This window comes from Fulmarus glacialis, unplaced genomic scaffold (genome assembly GCF_000690835.1).
Source record: "Fulmarus glacialis isolate BGI_N327 unplaced genomic scaffold, ASM69083v1 scaffold2984, whole genome shotgun sequence".
Lineage (NCBI taxonomy): Eukaryota > Metazoa > Chordata > Aves > Procellariiformes > Procellariidae > Fulmarus > Fulmarus glacialis.
The window spans coordinates 3,350-25,049 of NW_009208481.1; the positions used below are offsets into that span (position 1 = coordinate 3,350).

General features: G+C 53.0%; 1 protein-coding gene across 3 annotated transcripts in view; it reads right to left on the reverse strand.

Moving 5' to 3' along the window:
• CPEB1 (cytoplasmic polyadenylation element binding protein 1) overlaps window positions 1-21,700 on the reverse strand; it is a 37,796-nt gene that overhangs the window by 2,920 nt on the left and 13,176 nt on the right. For 2 of the 3 annotated variants that reach the window (XM_009576477.1, XM_009576479.1), the window contains 6 exons: window positions 7,517-7,743; window positions 5,644-5,893; window positions 5,235-5,348; window positions 5,025-5,129; window positions 3,881-4,017; window positions 2,441-2,639 (listed from right to left, as the gene is read on the reverse strand). In XM_009576477.1, coding sequence (XP_009574772.1) covers window positions 2,441-2,639; window positions 3,881-4,017; window positions 5,025-5,129; window positions 5,235-5,348; window positions 5,644-5,893; window positions 7,517-7,743 — 1,032 coding nt within the window. The remainder of the gene's footprint in view (window positions 1-2,440; window positions 2,640-3,880; window positions 4,018-5,024; window positions 5,130-5,234; window positions 5,349-5,643; window positions 5,894-7,516; window positions 7,744-21,700) is intronic. The other variant, XM_009576478.1, reaches the window with a different exon arrangement.

Below are 21,700 nucleotides of genomic sequence, written 5' to 3' on the forward strand. Positions count from 1 at the left end.
CAGCCCCCCCCCTTCCCCGGCGCAGTTCAGCCACTGGCAGGGAAGCAGCTTTTGCAGGGAGACCGTATCCAAGGCCTTGCAGCTCTGCCTGCCTCCTTCCCCAGGCAGTAACAAAAGCACAGCAGGCAGCTGGGAGCAGAAAGGCTTTTCCACGGACACCTCCAGGCTGGTTAAGATGTGAGCTTACAGGCGGCAGCGCTCCCAGGAGGACCGGCAGCAGCCGGGCAGGCGGAGGGAGGCTGCCAGGGCACTGCTGAGGGCAGCGCAGCAGCAGGCTCCATGCCTGCACCCAAAAATAAGCCAGTGCCGAGACAGCTCAGCAGCTTTTATTTTGAGCCTCCCACTCATCCCGGAGCCTTGCACTTTGCAGCTTCATTGCCAGTCAGCAGCATTCCCGCAGCACTCCTTTCCAGCCAAGTTTTGTTAAGCTCCAGGAAAATGTAGCTGTGCTTACCTACAAGTTTTTTTTCCTTGGTGTAAGGGGAGCTTTGGCTGTTACAAGATGGTCCTGCATGCCGGCAGATTGCTAAAGCTCAGCTCACCACTGACAGCCACAATGCAAAGCATTACCCAGAATCCATCTACTCCTCTCCTGTAGCATCACACAGGAGACAGGCTGGAGGGCGTGGATCTGGTTCAGGGTTACGCTGTGTACAGGGATTGCAGCTGTGCTCAGGGGCATCCTTCCTCTAAGAGGGTCAATTCCATCTCCTAGTGGGACCCCCTGAAAGCCCTCTGGGCAACGGCTTTCTCTGTTGACCCAGATGAGCTGGTCTCAAAGGCAGCTCCTCATAACTACAGTCAGACACTGATTTCTCACAGTACGTGCCTCCAGCAGGATCACCCTCTACCCGAGATGATCTGGCACAAGGCAGGTTACACACAGTGGTCTTCCCTTGAGGAGCTTTCTGCCAAGCCAGGGGCAGCAGTCAAGCACGCCTGGGGCAGCATCTCAGCACAGGAGATGCTTCAATCAAGACAAACAAAATTAGGGTACAGTTTAGTTACCAAAATTGAGTTACAGCAATGTGAACTCAAAGACAACTTCAAGGGTGGAAGTGCCAGTCTGCTGTTGGGAGCCAGAGATCTCACCTACTTGAGCAAGCAACCTGGGCTCTGCATGAAGCCACAGGAGGTTTTAAGGTCGTCCTCTAGGACTTCACAGTGCCTCATGGGGCAGCTCTGTGTGCAAGACTTCATCTGTGGTCATAGAGGAACTAAGAATTTGCTTAAAGTCTCACATTTCCCTTCCCAACCCCTTGGGACTGTTCCCCCAAAGCCACTTGAGTGGTAAAGCACCGCAGCACCATGGTCCTAAACCCAGGCCTCGGGCACCAAACCTTGACCAGAAAAGCCTGAAAGCTGTCCAAGGACAGTGACGAGCAGCAGACAGCTCTGCACTACCAAACTCTGACATTGTTCCTGCCTGGCAACACGCAGGAGATTCACAACTTGCTGCAGCCTGAGCCTGGAAAGCTGGACCTCATGCTCAAGCCGTAGGGTTTTTCCACACAGACTAGTAACCTCAGTGCTGTCCCCTGCCCCATGAGGCCACCAGGGAGGTACGCAGGACACTGTTGTGACATATGACATGCTTCAGCTCCTGTGACATGAGCGGTAAGTGCTCCATTCCCCTTTGGGAGGCTGTCTCAGCAGGGCACAGGGACAGCGCTACTCTCTGGGTTACTACAGGGAGTGCAGAGGCCGTGGTTCAGGGCAGCAGCTCTCCTCGGGAGCTGAGGCAGCAGCTGAGCACCAGATTTGCTGCCTGCAGCAGTTTGTGGTTTCAGCCCCATCAGAGGAGGGGACTGCTGTCCAAGAATCACTCATCCCTCCAACCCTAGGAAGGTTGATGCCCTGAGCTGAGGTGGACTCGGCATCCCCCAGCAGACCCAGTCAAGAGACTCAAGGAAGCCTCTCCATGTGTGCTACCGGCTGCTTTGGAAGCCCAAAGAAACAGCACCTTGAAGGGGATCCAAACAGGACAGCGGGGACAGCACGCTGCCCACAAGTGCTGGTTCAACCAAGCTGCCCACAGCCCTGCCCAGTTCCTGCCACCCAATAGCAGGCTGCTTCCCAGCAGGAAGGGCCAGCAGCCAATGGGCCTCAGTTTGCCCTGACAGGCAGCAGGAACCAAGGTAAGACCCACAGCCACCTCTGCTCTGGGGATGGAAGAGCAGCTAAAGCAGCATCTAATGACCATTAACAGCACTGAACAAGAGCAGAAAACTTTTCAGCAAGGCCTAAATAGGTATTAAAAACCCCAAGCTGCTCTGGAATGATCTAGGACCTTCCAGTTCCCAGGCACATTGGCTCTGTTAGCCCTCCCCAAGGTGCCCTGGGCAGTCTTCCCCATTGAGGGACCAGGCAAGGGGTACTCCTGCAGCCTCCTCAGAGCATGCTGTGGGCAACTACTGATCCTGGCAGGATCACCACTTACCGATGGGATACTTGTGCTTGTCCGTGTCAATGCCAGCATAGACCACCCCTCCAAACAGGTCATACATGACAGCTGCCAGGGCCTCTGCATTCAGCATCCCGTGCAGAGCCCCCACAAACACAGTCTTGCTGGGATCAAGCCGCTGTGATGGACTGCGCACAAAGTTGCTGTCTGCCAGCACCCACGGGATCACCTGCACCTGAAACCACAGGCAAGCAAATCAGTTGGCCAAGGGCCTGCAAAGCCACAGGCTGTGCTGCTCCACAGTGCCCTTGGCTGACAGCAGAAGCCATCCCAGACCCTCAGACTTCACCCCCAACTTGCAAATGCCCCTTCATTATCGCTGCTCAGGGCCCACGTTCGGGCACTACAGCTCTGGAACTCCAGCCTTGCTCTAGACACCTCAGAAGAGCCCACAAGGCCTCCTGTTCCCCCAAGTGAACAAAACCAACACCGCTCTGCTTCCAGCCAAACTGGAATCCAAAACACTAGTCCGTCAGGGCTGGCAGTCAGGAAACAATCCATGCACGAGTGGATTTTACCTACTGCCTGCACCTACGTTTACAGCCCAGTCAGATGCCTCCCTGCATAGAAGCCTGTTGTTGGAGGAGATCAATGAAACAACCCACCCACTGCCAATTTCAACAGGAGCTTCCATCTGCTAGACAGCTGATAGAGGGCTCCGAAGAGGAGAAACTTCTGCCAGAGCTAAATCACCAAGCATGAAAGTGCTGCCAGTAGCCAGACACCAGGAGAGCTGTCTGGAGTGCAATTAGTTTGTGCCTGTCTAGATAAGAGCTGAATCTCAATTCTTTTAACTCCACAAACTCATGCAGCTGCACCTGATCTACAGCTAAGGTCCCCCTTCACTTGAAGGCCAACCTGAGCCTCCGGCAGCCACAGCCTCAGCACCTCCAGAACACAGGTCAGCCAGCCAAGGCTGCACTGGGGAGCAGCTGCAAGTTACAGCTGTGGATCCAAAGTATCTGCCTGTGGAGACCATGAAAGCCATTCGTTCTGCAAGCAGATGAGGTCTAATAAAGCACCAAAGGGATCTAAGTTTGTCTCTGCAAGCAAAAGTATGCTGAACGAAGCATGAAGCAGTAAACTCTCTGTTCCTGTGCTCCTTTCCAGGTAACTGAAGCTGCTTGGCTTCATGAAGTCAAGGTCCCCCACAGAACCAGGAGCTCCAGGTCACAATTCCTGACACAAACTATTGCGAAGGACAAACACCGATCTGACACTTCCCTCCTTGCCTGTGAACAGCCCTACTGCAGGAACACGTCAATTAAAGATGGCCAAGAGCCAGTTTGACTTCTGCTGCTCTGCTTCAGCCCTGCTTTCCTAGAGCAGAGTTAACACTGTGCACCCCCTTGTCTCCAAGGATCTCATCAGCATCCCCTGCTGTCATCTACAGGGCTACTCTCATGGTCTGCTCACCTCTTTGCAGCGCATCCTGCGGCTGGACATCTTGAAGTAGTATTCACTGAGCCCATCAGGACTCAGCAGGTCCTGGGAGCATGCCTGGAGCAGAGCACGCACAGATTTCTCCGACTCAAACACCAGGTAGACATATCCTTTAGAGGTGAAGGGAAAGAAACAGTTGTTAGAACTGTAGCGGAGGAGAAACACATCATCCCGGTTTGCAGACACTCAAAATCACTCAGATGCCACCCAAAGTATCTGCACTTTGTCTCCCTTGCTGTCCCCGACCCCTTCTACAGGAGGGCAGCGATTTGCAGCACCTGCCCCAGCAGCTTCTACATACGAGATCCACCTGTGATGCACAGAGCCTGGCCAAGCTGGGAAAGAGCCCAAACTCAGCACAGCACAAGGGGGGCAGGTTGCCCATGCATCCAGTGCCATGTGGGCCACTGTCCCCCACGCACAAAGCCACATCTGGACATGACAAGTGGGCACCACCAGCCTGGCCATGGTGAGGGTCTGTAGGGCAACAGACTTTGCTTCACATTTAGGATGTCTTGGCCCAGAAATATAAGTTCAGGGCTTTAAAAATCACTTCCATCAGTGCCAGCACTCTGTACCTCACATTGCTCTGGTGACTGAACGAGGCCATTAGGCACCACGAAGCCTACAAACCAGTTGCTCCTTACCCTGTAACTCATTACTGCTTACACAACACATCAGCCCAGCTACTTCAGACAGGATTACGCCCCAGGCGCTGCTCAGCTCACCAGTCCCCACAGCCTGCCAGCTCACTGCAGACGCACATTTGGATTCACCGCATGCGCTTTATGCCAAGGGTGTGCATGCTTTGGGTGCTCACGCTGGCAGTGGGGACTAGCGGCTGTCGCCCAGAGCAAGACAGCCCCACGTGGGGCTCCAGAAGCACCAGAAAGGGTTTCCCCCTACCCCAGGTTTCTGCCCAGCCCTGTAGGGATGGGTGGGGACGCCAGGTTTGAGGTGACAGTGCTCTGCAACCCTGGTGCTGACCCAAGTGAGAGCAGGACATTTACCCTAGGGTGCTCTGTACCATCCAGTCACCAGCATGCAGCCGTACCATCCCAGCATCCGTGCTGTAACATAGCATGGGAAAAAAGTAACCCTACCGTGTCGCTATTACCTTTAGGCATATTACCTTTGGGAGGGCAGCGTGGGTGTTTGCCATCCTTACCAGGCCACTCCACACTCAGTGAGCCAAAAACACGGAAGGTGTTGATCAGTCCAGCTACAGACAGAAGGAGAGAAGTCAGCGTCCCCCCCAAAAAGCTCCATCCTACACCCTCCTGATGTCAAAACCCAAGGCCTCAGTGCAGGGCCAGGGGCTGCTTACCTTCCGTAATGTCCCATGGGACTCCTCCCAGGAACACTTTGCAGGAGTAGACGGGGTTCTTGTAGTTTCGAGGAGGCAGTTGCCCACTCCAGGTACAGGTTGCTTCATTCACAGCTTGGACAAGCACAAGCAACGCTCAGTATAGGACCATTTACTTCCCACTCTCCCATAGGTCTCCAAGCAAATCCCCATATTCCATAACTTAGAAAAGCAACAGGCAGCTGCCCAGACAGCCTTTTTTCTGCGAGCAGGTAGACTCACAGTCAGGCTTGTGCATGGAGAAAGGTCTGATCTGCTGCAAACTCACATCCAGCCACATTATCTGCACGGAGGCCACCTGCATACCCTCCCAGAAGCACAGGACCATTACCATGCACCGAAGCATGCCGAGATCCACCATCCAACTTACCCGCTGCTTGCCTATGAAGCCTAGCTTCTCTTTCGATACTGAAGGGGTCTTCTGGAGAGTCCAGGAGATCCCAGGAAGGCCACGCAGATGCTCCAGGCCATCTTTTTGATGCGCTGGCTGGGGAGGAAGTTACTGCAGCCAGGGCAGCTTGATCTTGATCCAGCCGGGACCCCACTCCCATCTTTAGGGGGTCCCTTGACACCCCACTGAGGGGCAGGAAGGGCAGAGGGGGAGAGATGCGAAGGCTTGACTGCAAGAGAAAGTCCACGTTAAAACCCAGCTTCCGAGTAAGAGCACATAATACTGGAGGCCATGCATCATGCTGGGGCCCTGCCCTCACCCACGGCCGGAGAAGGGGCTCTCGGAGATCTCTGTTCTCCTGAGACCCTCTGAGGTCCAGCAGAGGCAGGAAAGCAGCCACCTCACCTGTCCCAGCAGCCTGATGGGACCACAGTTTCTCTGGGAAAGGCCTCCCCCTGCAGCCATTTCCCACTGAGCCCATGCCAAATTATCACCAGCAGGGATCATTAGGCAGGAGACACCTTGCAGACCGCAAAGCCAACAGCTACCCCCTGTCTGCACAGTCTCAAGGACAGCTGCCACCCTCAGGGAGCACCAGCCTCCCCAGGAGGAGCCTCTGTTTTGCTTCAGGCCCTGCCTGCAGCAGGCAGGGCTTGCCGGCAGCACCCATGAGCTCTGCAGGCAGCCAGCTGGCTCTTGCCCTCCACAGACCAGCTCCCAGCCCTGCCTGACCAGGGTGTGGGCTCAGCTGGCTGCAGACCCAACTGCTCGCAGGTTTAACATGCATCTCCCAGGGTGGAAGGAGTAGAAGCACGGATTAATAAAACAGCAGGGATGCGAGACACTGTGCAGCTTAGAGTGCCAGCCGCTCTGCGGATCTAGCTGTGCACTGCTGCGGCACAGCCGCCCACGCCAAGGCCGCGCTGGGGAAGACCTGACCTTCATGAACAAGGCCAGCACATGCCTGCCATCAGAGCCTGGTGCGCTGCAGCTGCTTACAGCACCCCTGCAAGATCCTGATTCTCCAGGGTGGATCATAGTAGAATCAACTCCACATCAAGCCAACCGTGTCCTTCACACCCACCCCAACATGGGGGTCAAGGCTACAGCCGCACCACAGCAGAGCCAGGAGCAGCTTTAGCCTCAGGTCCTGAGGACGAGCCGTGCAGCAGCACCCACAGAGCTGGCAGGAGCCAGGCTGTCCTGCTGGCACCCAGAGCCGCTGCTCACACTGCAACGCAGACCCAGCAGCACAGACTGGGTCAGCAAGACAGACACTCGCCTCACTCACTGGCTTCCAAATTTAGCTATGCTTTAGGGAACAGGAGCAGGCTAAACCCAGTTTGCTCTAGAAGAAACAGCCCTGAGATGGACAAGTGCAGTTAGCAATCGGGAAGGGCAATGAAAGGCAGGGACAGGAGCTCCTGAGAAGCCCAGGCTGGAGCCTGGAGGCAGCTACGCTGATCGACCACCTCCCTGTTGGGATCAGGGCACAGAACCCTCCTGCCACACACCAGCTCAAGCACTCAGACCCCTCTGGGAGCTGCTTTAACCCTAATGGGCTGCAAGTACAAAGCCAAAAGGCCAAAATATTTTTAAGAAAAAAAAGAAAAGGATACTGCTAGTCTGTGCTGAAGGACTGCATGAACAGCCCTTCTGCCAAACCCTGGGCTGCAGGAGAACCTCACTGTGTCAGTGTGGGCATGACAGCTCCCTCCAGCACTCCCTTCCCGTCCTGAGCAGGCAGGGCTGCAGCATGAAGACCCCCCCCCCCCCCCGCAGCTCTCCCGTGCTCCCCAGAAATGCAGCAAGACACCAGCAACCCCACAGAATGGGTGCAAGACAAACTTACAATCAAGTCTGAGAGGTGGTCAGAGCCAGAGCTGAACCCACTGGTGTCTGAGTCCGAGGGGCTGCTGGAACGGGAGCCCAGGAGGGAGCGGGAGTCCAGGCGGGAATTCCTCAGCGTTGGCGTGGAAAACTTTTCGGACAGGTCCGAACCAATGGGGTCTAGAGGCAGGGAACCCAGCGGGGGCTTCCCCAGGACATTCCCAAGAGGGTTACTCAGCATGCTGAGAACTGCAACAGAGAAAGAGCCCATCAGTGCTGCAGCATGATGTACCTCCTTCCCTCCCAGCTCTTGTGGCAGAGGCCCAGGAGGGTACTGGGCTCCCATCAGCCCACAAACAGCTCATCTGGCAGGTACCAACCCTCTGCACCACTCCAGAAAGGCTGTGCGCTCTTTGCCATCAGTTGTAGCACTGTACCACACAGCTGGAAGCAATGGCAGCAGCCTGGTATGGCCAACAAACATGAAGGTGGGTTACCCTCCCAAGGCCAAGATCAACCAGGAGGTCCCACTTCATCTGGGAGCCGAATCTGAGACCCCATGTCCCGGTTATGGACCTCATACAGGTGCTCCAGACAGGCCCGACCGCCCAGTCCGCACCATTATGCTGGCATTTCTTGCTGCTTGTGCTGGAGCAAGCTGGGACCCAGAGGAGGCAGCTACCCACACAGTTTTAGCGATGGGGGCACAGCCTGGGCCCACAGCCAGTGTTTGCTGCACACACCGATGGCCAGGCTAAGAGCAGCAAGGCCTGGCCCATTAGCGGGCATTTGTAGGCTTGGAGGTAGGACGCCGCACACGTCAGCCCCGACAGGAGCTGGCTACGGGTGGCCAGCAATGTGCCAGTCTGGCCTGCTGACAAAGGACACGCTTCACAGTCAGCGGCAAGCACCGTCCCCAGTACGCATTCACAACAAGCCTGTCTGGTCAGGCCTTTGCCCAAGAGCCGACAGACGAGTACAAGCCAGACTGTTTCCCTCGCACAGCAGCAGGTTTTCCTCCCACTGAGGAGAATCGAGGCAAGCAAATTCCTCCCTACAAACAGAGCCACCCGCCCCAAGCAGAGCGCCAGGCCACCGAGGGGTCATGAAAGTCCTGTCCTGCTCCGTGGGTCAGCAGTGTGGGGCCAGCTGCCACCCAGAAGGAGAGGGAACACAGGGCAGGCTCAGCCACACGGGATCCCACAGGGGCACGACACCAGCCAGCTCTATTCAAAAGGAGCAAGTCTCAGCAAGCTGAATGTGTCCCCAAACCAAATGAAAAGAGCACAGCATTCAGAAATGTTTTTAATTATTCAGAGGCTGCAAAACAAGGCAGCTTGCCCTGAAGCTTTCAGTTTTCAGCAAAGCAGGTTTGGGATCCACTTGATATCCTCCAGCCCCACCTGATCTCAACCAGCTAGGACCACAAGGTTTTTAACCCAGATTTTCAGTAGGTCTTCTACAGAAGTGGATTAATAATCCAAAACACTGCCCAAACCAGGTGAGTAAAAAATGCCATCATGCTCAAGTGCACTACGGTCTGACACCAGTACCAACTCGGTGCCAACGCCAGAGAAAGCTGCCGAGCGTGCCTGAAGAGAGATGCTGGGATATACCTGTCCCAAGCCGCATTACCCAGCAGCATACCTGCCAGGAGCTGGCATCTCTAGCCTCACACTACAGTGAGAAACTCAAAACACTAACAGAAACCCCAGACACATACAGGTGGGTCCTTTACTTGAAGCATCTACCTCATCCTGAGGCACAGCTGGTCTGCAGGAGCCCTCAGTGACAGTCACAGCATCTTCCCACATTTGCAGAGCCTTATCCCTGCGAGTTTCCCCAACAGAGGTGCAGACTCATTTTGGCTGCGGCACAGCACTATGAACTCATCTCTGACCGCACTTGGAAAGGGACCTCCTGCCCTCTGAATATCTGCTTGGCTCTCCCCAACAGCAGCACCTGTGCTTACACCCAACCCCGCAGCCACAGAAAAACCTCGCTGACCCAGCGGTACTTACCCTGGGCAGAGCTCGAGGAGCAGCAGCCGCCCTGCTAGCTGCGGTGGGTAGCGAGGGAAAGCTGCTGCAGACGGCTCGAGCCGGGGAGGAGACTGCTCCCTCCTAGTCACAGCACAGAGCAGGGCAGAGCATCTCCCAGCCCAGGCAAGCCGCACTACGCTGGTTTGCCGACTTCTCTGAAGCCACGTGATGTGTTTAAAAATACAGCCAGTGTATTGTTCAAGGGAGACAGCTGAATTTGTTAAACAGGCTCAAAAATCTGATTAGTCACTAAACAGTACAAGAGTCAAAGCAAAGCAGCTGATCCCATGGCCCAAGCCTCACTGCCAACAAACGCTCCAGCGCTGACGCCCTCCTCCTCAGCCATCGAACACGGTGGGTTTGTAATGCCGGGCAGCAAGCAGCCCTCTGCTGACCCTGTGCGTGCAGCGTTCCTAGAGACCTGGAACAGCAAATGCCATGCAGATTCCTACCAGGCAATGCTGTCCTGCACCTCATCTCCCGCTTATCAGAGATGCAGGACCAGAACTCCGTTGGGATGCATCAGCACAGGTTCAGGGACTCATCAGGAGCTCCCAAAGGCATTACAGGGTCCAACTGCTCTGCCCCATTTATTTCAGCCTCATCTCTGCCATTGCTCTGGCTTGCTGTAGCCACTGCTCACACATTTGCTCCCAGGATTGCTTAGCTCTCACCACAGCTAGAAAACCAGTAAGGCCAGTATGAGTGTATTCAAGTAGCAGGATTACCAGCCTTTAAAGGGATCTGCTGTCTGGGCATCCAAGTTTCAGCACCTACCACCAAGCAAAATCCTGCCAGCTACAACTGACCCACCCCTAACCTCATGTCCTGGAAGCGCTGACATCCTGCTGTTAATACAGATGGATTTCATCCACTCCAGAAGCTTTGACAGGTCTGCACAGGCAGCACTCAGTTACACGCTCTGCAGGCTACACTGAGCTCGTGGAAGACCCTGCATCACCCCAGTGGGTCTGACTCAGCTTCACTTGGTACCTACAGCCACTCACAGGGACATCAGGAGGAAAAGCCGTAAGCCACGCTTGGCATTTCCTCCTTTATACTTGCTTAGCAATCAGGTTGTGTCCCCTGAAGCCCGCCTTTGTGGGTAGCCTAGGAAACATCAGCATAAGAGACCAGATCTTATTTTTCACCCCCGCAACCTGAAGGCTTCCTGCTCTAACTCCCTGCTCTAACCCACTGAACCCTGTCCTGGGGATGGGGCACAAGAGCCTGACAAAGGCTGCCCACCTAAAAAAAGCCCTCAAGTCATTGGGGCCACTCAATAAAACCACAGTTCTTCCAGGGAAGTTGGCCTTGACTCCCCCTCCCAAGCAGACAGCTTGCAGAAGAGAAAAAACATTTCCAATGCACATGCAAGATGCATCAGCAATTTCTGGTGTCAAGAGCATCCCTGAAGATCCTGAAGTGAAGCAGCAAACATCAGGTAACTACTCAGACTAAAAAAAAACCTAAGTGCAAACAACTAAGTATTTTTCACATCTATAGGGGAAATTTTAACTGAAGGGTCAACAAGATTCATCTGCTCATACACAGCGGCTCTGCTGTCCAGAGCACGGCACTTTGCAGAGAGCTTCTGGAACTTTTCATGCCTCCACTCGGAGCTGCAAGAGAGGCACATGCCAACACTCCTTTGCAGGGGACAGCAAAAAAGGTAGCTTTTAATAGAAACTCAGCTCTGACTTTTGACTTGCTGCTGCAGCTTTAATGACTGGATTCAGAGCCAGTGTGCTCCATCTTTGAGCACGTCAGCCAAACGCTGACAGATTTAAGAGCTCTGTGGAGCAGTCTCGATACCAGCGTGGCACTCTTCCAGTTCGCAGGCGCTCAGGTTGCTCTCTAGAGAACGAGCATTTTACGAACTATTCCTCCTCCTTAGTTGAGCTTTCCCTAGTAAATGGTATCAGGACAATGCTGTTGCAATAAGTCCTCTTAATTCCTGCATCATTCTGGGGCCCCTAAAGATACCGAGGAGCACGTGCAAGCATCTTGGACCCATCACACCCAAGCCAGACACTTCACAGCAGAAGTACACAGCTACACTGAGTCCACGGTGGTGGTTTCACAGGGTGGCTAGTTTCAACTCTTCAGGCCAACTCTGTCCTGTAGTCCCCAAGTTATCTTTTAAATCCGGTTACCAACCGGTGAGCTACCATGTTTAACAGGAACTTACCCAATCTCAAGCAGATCACTCCATCAGCACAAGCTGCAATTCACAGCTTGCACCTTGGGAAAGGTGCCCCAACAGCAAGATGCCCAACACCCAACCCAACCAGCCTCAGAACAGCTTTTATTCTTCCACATGCTGGTTAGACTTGCAATTTAAGATTTTCAGCACCTGCCCAGGATCTCGAAGCATATGGCTTTCTTCCCTGCATACTGTAATTTACAGCCATTTAAGAATTAGACTTTCCTGGTAGCTTTGACCAAGCCCATTTTATAAGAGATGGATGTAAAGATGAGCCCTAAGGAGCTGGGCTTACCAATGCTGGCAGCTCAGGGAAGGGCTATGAGTAAATAAACCACCTTACCACTATGCTGATGACAAATGACACTTTAATGCCTTGAATAAGACCTTAAGATAAGAGCACTACACATAGAGCACCCACTAAATTTACTCCTGACAGCTAGAGCTGACAAAAAGCACTGCCACCATTAAGCTGTCCTCTGAACAAGTACTTCTGCTTTAGCTTGGGTCTGCAGGAGACCACCCAGCAGAACAAGCCAACAGCACATTAGCAGAGCAGTGCTTATGTTCTTTACTCCTTGGTGCATCAGTTTTAGTCAAGTTATCTGGAAACCAAGTCTTGCCCAGAGCAAAAAACCTCTCACCTTACAGCTGTCCAGGTCCTTCTGCTCAAGATCTGCCCCCACACTGTCAGAACATCAGCGGAAGCTTCCCCATAGAGGAAAACAGCACTTGCCATGGGGTGACACACACCACTCAGCCTCTTCACAAGCCTGAAGGCACACGTAACCGTGTGCATGCACACAAGAAACTCCTGTTGAGCTGAGCAGTGTGCCAGGCTCCAGATTCTTACATTACAAGCAACATCTGGCACCTGCATGCTTAATACACAGGCAGTTTGACACTGCATTTGGCAGTGGCACCAAGTGCTAGATGAGCACATGCACACACTTTGAAGTCATGCTCTGACTACATATTTCAGCTTTTGAAAGCTCACCGCAGGGCTGGAGAAAGGCTATTTAGAAGCAACCAGGATTTGTCTGAGCAGGTCTACGATGCCGAGCCCTTCAGAGGGTCACTTTTGCTGGCTGGCACCACCATCAAGGTTAGTCAGAGGGACATTTCAATCTCCTGAGAGAAGATACCAGAAGTTTGTCTGCTGGGAGATTACTCAGCACAGGAAGGATGGCAGACTGTCAAGACCTCCCCTTCATCCACCAACTACAAAGTCCACCCTTCTGCCCTGATCTCCTTGAGCAGGCAGAGGCAAAGAGATCAATAGGAAAGCTCTTACCAAGAGAAGCAGGGCAGAAGAGATGGGTTTCAGTGCCACCACACTTCTGCTTCCACACAGAGACACCTGCCGTGCCCAGAGGCTGCAGGAGCTGTATGCACATTTGGGGCAGGGTGGCGGAGGAGGGAAGCAGCGTGACCAAGGCCCTGGAGACTGAACACAGTGCAGTTTCTTTTGTCATTCGTCAAATAAGCTTGTAAAGAAAAAAAAGGCTGATGTCCCAAACAATAGCCTGCTGCAGTTCCAGAAAAACAGCTTGTCTGCAGTTTTTACCGCCCAGCCAGACTCTATCCTCGTGGGGTGGGAGCAGGCTGAATGTTTTAGTCAGCCAAAAAGCAGCACCTCCTACAGACACTAAGTAACTTCATGGCAAGAGAAACATTTGCATGTCTGAAAGGCAAACGGGCACCTTAACCACCTCCTACAGCTACAGTTAACGTCTCTGTAGTTATGGCAGCAACACAGCCAGACAGGCTGCCAGAGCGAGTTTTCCCCCTCCACCACACACGAGCACCAAGCTGCTTAAAACACGACCCACTCACAGCAGGGGAAGGGGTGATCAATACTCCAGACTTATGTTAAGTGAAGTTTTAGCACTTCATGCCTGCAAGCCATGGGACCTTGCATTGCACCCCTGCAGCCGCAGCACGGGAAGCACAGGAGACACCAACTGAACCAAGCCCAGCAGAAGCTGCTATGACAGTTGTGGGGCTGCAGCACACAGTATGGGAACAGGCTTTGCTTGGCACAGGAAAGGCAGACATCGAATTCCCCCCTTTATTCACTCCTCAACAGGGAGCTACAGGGAACAGCCAGGCTCTTACAGCTGCACAAAGAGGGAAAAGCTGCAGCAAGAGAAATGGCACAAGAATTTCTTCCTCTTAAGCGGAGCAGCCAAGCGACAGGGCCCAGCGGGGTGGAAGGGATCTCCATCCTTAGGCCCTCAGAGCTCATCTGAGCAGCATACTGGATACCTTTAGAGGCCTTGTCCAGCTCAAATCCTCCCGATTTCATTATAATCCCATTACTCCAATGGAGAAAGAAGTCACTCCTGTTATGTGAAAAGCCACCCAGAGTCAGATGCATGCACCTACTCCAGAGCTGTGCATCACAACAGAACTCTCAATCATCTTGAACCAACTGCCAACTTTCAAGAAAAGCAGCTCCCAGAACAGCAGATGTGATCAAACCAGCAATAACCACCATCTAAATAGGAACTACGGCACAGCCCTTTTTGTTTCTGAACTACAAAAGAGGAAGCTCTGCCCTGACGGATTTTTCATTTGGGGCAAAGAAGAACTGAGGATATTTGGGCAGCTATTTCTGGTTTGCTAAGAAGGGGGCAGGGGAATAAAAAAAGGCAGCATGATCCCACAGCTGAACCACAGAATTAGAGTCAGGACACCTGAAGTCTATTCTTGGTTCTGGCACCAACATGGTAAGTCACTTCCCCGGCATGCCCTGAAAAATGGAAAAAACAGCAACAGAACTAGGAACATGGAGAAGCTTATTGCATTAATGTTTGAGAGCACAGGTCCTCCTCCTGCACTGAGAGAGTGGGACCCAGCTGACAACAAGCCTCACTGCTTCTTGAGGCAGGGAATTTACTACTGTGTTTCTGGGAAGGGAAAACAGATGCCCAAGGTAAACATAAAATCAGTAAAGACAGCTAAAACGCAATTCAGGATTAGAAGTGCACAGGTAATTGCATTCACTAAGCAGACTGCCACAACTGCGTTCGTCTTTAAAAAGATCAGAACATTGGGTGGGACCCGGCTGACAAAAAGCCTCGCTGCTTCTTGAGGCAGGGAATTTACTGTGTTTCTGGGAAGGGAAAACAGATGCCCAAGGTAAACATAAAATCAGTAAAGACAGCTAAAACGCAATTCAGGATTAGAAGTGCACAGGTAATTGCATTCACTAAGCAGACTGCCACAACTGCGTTCGTCTTTAAAAAGATCAGAACATTGGAATACAGCAGGTTTTAACATGTATCAGTCCCAGAGAGATTTAAAAGCCAACATATTCAGGTCAAATTCTGCACAACAAGCTTCAGCTTTGCAAGCCTCAAGAACAAACACTTCTATATTTAAGTACCAAACTCCTCTCAATTATCTGCTGCAACGTCCAGGGCGCAAACTCTGCAGCATGTGTTACTTTACGTGCTAACAAGGATGAGACTGACTCATTTTCACTGCTCAGCTGCATCGCAGTTTGTGGGGTGTCGAGTCCATCAGGATACCACCTTTAGGAGAAGGTATGTTCTAGAGGCGGACTGGGGGAGCAGGCTGTTGGCCGTACCCTTTGGGTAAGGCAGCAGGATGCGGTAAAGGAAGAGCTAAAAAAGACAGGCTTTAGTCCCAAACGCAATCTTATTTGAGAAATGGCATACAAGCCTCACTAAGGCGTTCGGCTGGCATAAAGCCACATACTTCATCGCTAGATTGGCACACCCAGCACCACCAGTGATGCCTGCAGGTTCCTAGTTACCTTCCAGAGGTCTGGACGCCTCAGGTACAGAATGACAGCCTTAGGGGTTTGCTTCACCCTCCCTCCACACTCTGGAGAGAAAACAAGCCAGAGGGGCAAGGAGGGAAGCTGGGCATTTCTCCGTGGCCATCTCAAACGGATGGCAGCTGCTGCGGTGTCTGAGAGCAGCCTCTGAGCTGGCAGTAGCCCAGTCATCACCTGTGATTCAGCTGTTTTGCCAGCGCCTAAGGGACCACGCACGAGGCGAGCGAGCCCGGAGACGTGGATACAAGGTGCTGAGATGGAAGATGCAGCACTGGCTGGAGATGCCCTACCCAGTGCCCCTGCCCTCAGCCTGTGCCCTCTGGGGGGCTGTTAATTCTGCCCCACAGTAGTACCGTGCAGTGTCTGTGCGGTGACAGCTGAAGGACCACGGCACCTTTTGGAAGCAGATGATTTCAGAGGCAGCTCAGCGGAGGTGCCCATTTAAACGGGCCTTGTTCTGGGAACACTGAGGCAGCCCATGAATTAAGTTTTTACAGCCCCTTGGGCTATGCTCCTTTTGGCACCCTCCAGCAGCCTTCCTATCCTGCTCTGAGCAGGAGGCTGGACTAGATAACCTCAAGAGGTTCCTTCCAACCTGAATTACCCCACCACCCTAAAAAGACAACCTGTCAAGAGCACTTCAGAGGGCCTAAGAAGCCCTCTTACAGCAGTCCCACATGCAGTCACTGCACGAGAAGTCAGCTAGAGGGATTTCAGCTGTATGGACAGGTCAAACTCTCTACTGGCTCACTGGCCTTGCCCTAGTGTCACCGCAATGACAGGTCACCCTGCAGCACCACACTACACAGCCTGGTTACCAGAGCAGCAAGCTGTGCCCAGGCACACGGCAGCACCACGGACAAACTCAGGTCTAAGGCAGGAGCAGATGCTGAACTCGGGGCCTGTCCCACCAGAACTGGGGAAGGGGAGGAGCAGGCATCACTCCTGCCTTCTGCTACAGGCAGCCCCAGCACACTGGGAGAGCAGCTCCAAAAGCTGTGCAAAGTCTGGGCAGTTCCCCTACCCAGCTCCAAGGAGAAGCACTCAGAGCTGCACACGCTGTGGAGTTTGTAATGAAGGCATCGAGCCAAACACACATTCAGGCCCTCTTCTAGAGAGCTACCATATTACCACTGATGAAGCTGCAGCAAAGCCTTTCATGTCTGCTTTGCCCAGCAAGCAAGCATCCCATCCGCTCCTTAGACATCTAGCAGTGCAAGGGTTGGAGGAAAACCTACCCGCCCCATCTCTTATTTGACTGGCACAATTCTGGGGATGAATCTTACCCCAGGCCAGAGCTTGCACACACCTAAAACACCCTGCTGCTACCTCCAGTATCAATCACAACACGGGGGGGGAGGGTTGGGGGGGTGGGAAAGACTAAACTATAGTTGCCTGAAGCAGCTCAGAGCCGCCAAACAGCAGCTCCGATGCTCTCCTCAGAAGGGAACATGCTTGTTAAGGCTCACTTCAGGAGCTAGCCAAGAGGCATACACTCCAGACTACAACTTGAGTCAAAAAGTTTACAGGCTTACAAGCTCCACGAGCCCAACGTATTTGTACACACCAGCATTGCAGGCAGTGGAGCACCAGTCAGCATGTCTATGAAGGGTGGAGATCTGCCAGTGATGGAGCATTTTCTTCACTGCATCTCCAATGGCTTTGAGCAGGGTCAGATGCTCAAGAAGTTTGTGCCTTCCTTGCACCCACACTCATCCACTATTACCTCCAGAGAGCAGGCAGGCAGCAGCAACAGCCCCTCAGGGTTGCTCCAGAGCCCACAATAAAACATCCTCCCCTGACAGAAGTCAAGGGGAGGGTTTTGGGTGGTATGTGCCTGCTCCTGCAAGCCTTCTCCAGCACAAGACTGGAGGCTGTCCTGACCCACTTCAGTTCTAGCTAGCAGAGATGCTGGTTAGGTTCCTGCTCCAGTTACTCATCTATTTGCATCTTTATTTTACAGCATCAGAGCAAATAAAAATAAATCTGTTCAGGAGAAGCTACTCAAATGGAAGCTTCAAGAGGTAGATTAAGAGCAACTTCCATTAGAAACCAACTGCAAACTCAGTTTTCATACTTGTTTTACTGATTTGATACATATTTTATTCTGTTAACGATCAAATACTGGTGCCACGTGAGCAGTCTGCAGCTATTAAGTGCTCCCTGCTTTCTACTCCACAGCACAGCTGGCTCTGGCCAGCAGTTGAGAAATCAGCACAGAGTGTGAGCAACCCTTACTGAAACATGCTCAAGAAACAAGGGCCCATTAAGCATCCACACCAAGTGCATCCTCAGAAAAGCCCTACAGGAGCTAAGATGGCATGGGGCAAGCTTTTAGTAAGGCCGTCTCAGGTACTCCTGAAGTACAACCACCACACAGGAGACCATGTGATTCAAGCCAGCTCCCAGCTTTGTTCCCTTACAGCATTATTATAATTAACCTCCGCATACAAGGCACCACCACCATGTTCATGCTTCCACTACTAAGTCCTGAATAGTAGGCAGGCTGCTCCAGAAGGACCAGGGCTTAACAGACAGCTACTGGGAAAGCCTGTCTTCATTTCAAGGCAAAGGACACTGAGAACATGGGGATTCAGGATCCCCCCCACCACCAAGTCTTTGGTTACCTGTTTGCCTGAACCAGGTGCAGGTCTGAGGCCAGCAAGAGGTGGTCTTGCCTCCTTACTCCAGCACAAACAGCCATACCATCAGCAGTACGAAAGAACCTTTTACTGAGTTTTCCAGGCAGACTCAGGCTTAAACCTGAGCAAGGCTGCAGGTGAACTCTGATGAAGTGAGTCTCACTCTGGGTGAAGTGCCCCCTCCCTGGACCTGAAGCTCCCCCTTCACTAGGGAGCAGAAGGAGTCCTTCTTGGATTCTCTGGTGGCATGTAATAACCTAGAGTTAGCTCCAGATGCTGAGCTCTTCCCTATCACAATGAGCCTCTAATTCCTTCCTCTAGCACGAGGAAAAGGATTTTCACACCGCCAAGGAGGAATATGCAGGAGTTGAGGGATATGCTGCTGTTCTGAGTTGATGCAGCTACTGGGCACACCCAGGCAGTGACTGTCTTCTGAAACCACTTGTCCAAAACACAGCAGATAAAAGATCAGGGAGAGACCCAGACACGCAGAGCGGCACAAGGGAGAGCACTATGGAGCAGGCACTTGGCACCGTGCTGCAGCACAGGTTAGCCTAGCAGCAAATTAAACAGCCAGGGAGCACAGCCAGAGATCTGGGGGACCTCCCTCACCCAAATCCTCTGCCCCTGTAGGGTCTTCCTCAAGCTTTGCAGCTGAACACTCAAACCAACAACTCAAGGAAGGCCAGCAATTGCTATGTGGTGCTTGTTAGCAACAACCACTCCCAGACTGATTAGCAGCTCTCACTCAGGGGTGGGGGGTGGTTTCTCAGGTGCCTGCCACCACCTACACAGCATTTCTGAGGACAGTCTGAAAACAGCCCATCCTGGGGGAGCAGCTTACAAGTCCCTCCTGCTGTTACTGAGAAGAAAGGCTAGGAGTCCATGACAACAACCGTGCTTCCTTCTGTGCAACAGGTCTTTTCTTTCATCCTTCAGAGATAGAGTTTTGCCTTGAAGACTTCAGAGTGATTTCTACTCATCACAGAGGCCTCAGCTATCTGCCAGGCAACACACAACAGATTGCCTGTGGTTCTAGCCTAGCAGATTTTAAGCAACTACAGACAATCGGCATGTTCAAGCTTATTGCAGAAAAAAGTTGCTGTGCACTGGAAAGCAGGAGAACCAAGGGCTGGAAAGATCCAGCAGTGCTTCTGTACCACAGGTTACTTCCCCAGCACCAGAGCTCCAGAGCGACTGGAGCTATAACCTTGCAGGCTGGAGAATGAGACAGCAGCAGCCACCCCAGAGAGGGCACAGATGAGGCTGGAGCTGCAGTCTCAAGAGCAGATCCAAGCAAAAGCTTGAATCTGTTGCTGCACCAGCAGCTTTACGGTCACACACCAAACAGAGAGGCAGATACAGCAAGGTGGTCCATCTGACACCATCAGGAAGAGCTCACCTGCTCAGGCTGGGCTCACCTAGAGAGACAGACATCTTCTCTGGAAAAAGAGCTGATCCTCCTGAAAACGTCCTTGCAGGTTAGCATCACAAACAGTGTTAACAGACTGGTTTTAGGATGATTTCCCAGCAGGCGAGTCTGCCTGTCCCACATAGGGTTAGCCTCAGCCTCCCGATGTAGGACAGACCAGCCAGACCAAGCAGCTGGCATACAGGCTACAAACCAGCCAGGGAGACCCAAAATCTGCACACAGATCTGCTTGTGTACTGCTGTCACCTGTTCTCTAGGCAAAAATTGGATCGAGACCTCATTTGCCTGTGCTCCTTGAGGAATAGGGCAGTGAAGGTAAAGGATACCATCAAGGGCAGTCCCATCTCGCTGCCTCTTAACCCCTCCTTGCCTCTGCAGAGCCATAAACTCAAAGGTCTAACACAAGCATCTGCCTACTATAAGGCTCCTTTAAAGGGGGAAACACTGCCTCAAGAAATACAGCTGGGGATGGCAGGACTGGAAGTGTTCAAGGCCAGTTTCCTGCAAAAGCCCCTCCCTGGGCCACAGAGCAGGTTTCTGGGACTTCCTGAAGTATTTCCAGCCTGACAGATCTAGTGGCAGCAGTGGGTTTGAGATGCCTTTCCTGCTATGAGACAGCAGTTCAATCCTACAGCCAATAAATACAGGCAGCTCGAGCCTGCAGCAGCTGCTGCCTCCCAGAAAGGCTCTCTCCAGACACCAGCTTCAGGGATGGCAGCGCATCTGGCACGCTCTCAAGGGCTAAGCACACATCCTCAGTACGTTACCGCGCTGGACCCAGAAGGAAAACTTGTTACAAATAACCTTGCCTGGGTGCAAGGCGTTCAACAGCCCTTTGGGAAGGGGGACATAGGCAGGATCGGAGTGTACAAACCAGCCCTGCTGCTCTCTGGCCTCCTCCGGCACAGCCCCAGCAGGCACCTGATCCCGCTGCGCCAGGCTGCGCCATGACACCACCCTGAGCGCAAGGTGACACCAGAAGGGTTTGCAGCCAAAGGTCCTTCCCAGGCTGAGAGAACTCCATGCTGGAGGGACTATGCAGACAGGAGAGGAGGTCCCAGCTCATCAGTACTCAAGCACAGGCACTGCAGGGGACCACATCAGCAATATTTTTAGCCTGATTGTTAGGTGTTTTTTTTTTTTTTTTGCATTTCCACCCTTCCAGCCACCTCCCCATGGGTCTGCACAGCTGAGTCACTGCTGGAACCTTCCAAACACTTGGGCACCAGTGGCACAACAGGTCTGCTTGGCAGCACTGTCCCTCCCCAGCCCCTAGAGACAGCCCAGCACTGACACTGCCTCACCTGCTCTCAGGACACCCTGACAGAGACCCAGGCCAGCTGCAGCCTCCCAGGCCCCAGTACTGGGCATCAGGAGCTCCTGGACACAGTAGCAACCTCTCCACATCCTCCCTCTTTCTGTCACAGCACGGCTTGTCCACCTGGAAGCATTGTCATCTGCCAACTCCTCAGATCCGTACAGCTTTCAGACAGAGGATTGTTCCTCTGCCACCCACAGAGGAAGGTTTCATAGCCTTTCAGAAGCCACTCCTGAACTACAAGATCTCCCCTCCCAAGGACCTCCACATTGCCACTCCAGGGCCCTCACAAAAGAGAAAAAGATGAGGCTCTGCAGACATGGGATGTGTGGGCAGGCTGAAGCAATACAACAGCTGTGTGCAGATTCCAGCCTTTCACTTCTCCAGCCAGCATATGCCATCCCCACAGCTCTCAGAGCAGGAGAGTAACAGCAGCCCAGGCCAAGGAGCACTCTTGGCCCCGCTGTCGCACACCCGGGAAGGGAGGGTGGGATTGAGAGGGAGAATGCGATCTTAGGACCATTACACACCCACTACACAGCCCTAGACCCTCTGCAGGCCAGAGGCTCCTCTGTGGAAGCAGCACAGCTGCATTTGGGCTGGTTTTACATCCCAGCCATCCCTCCATTGTGTACTGAGAGGAATACCAGGAGTGAGAAGTGAGGAAACGGGACTCTCCAGACAGTATTGGGTGCCATCTTTCAGCAGTTGTTACCACAAATTGTCACAAACACCCACCAGGTGCAGATCACTCAAGC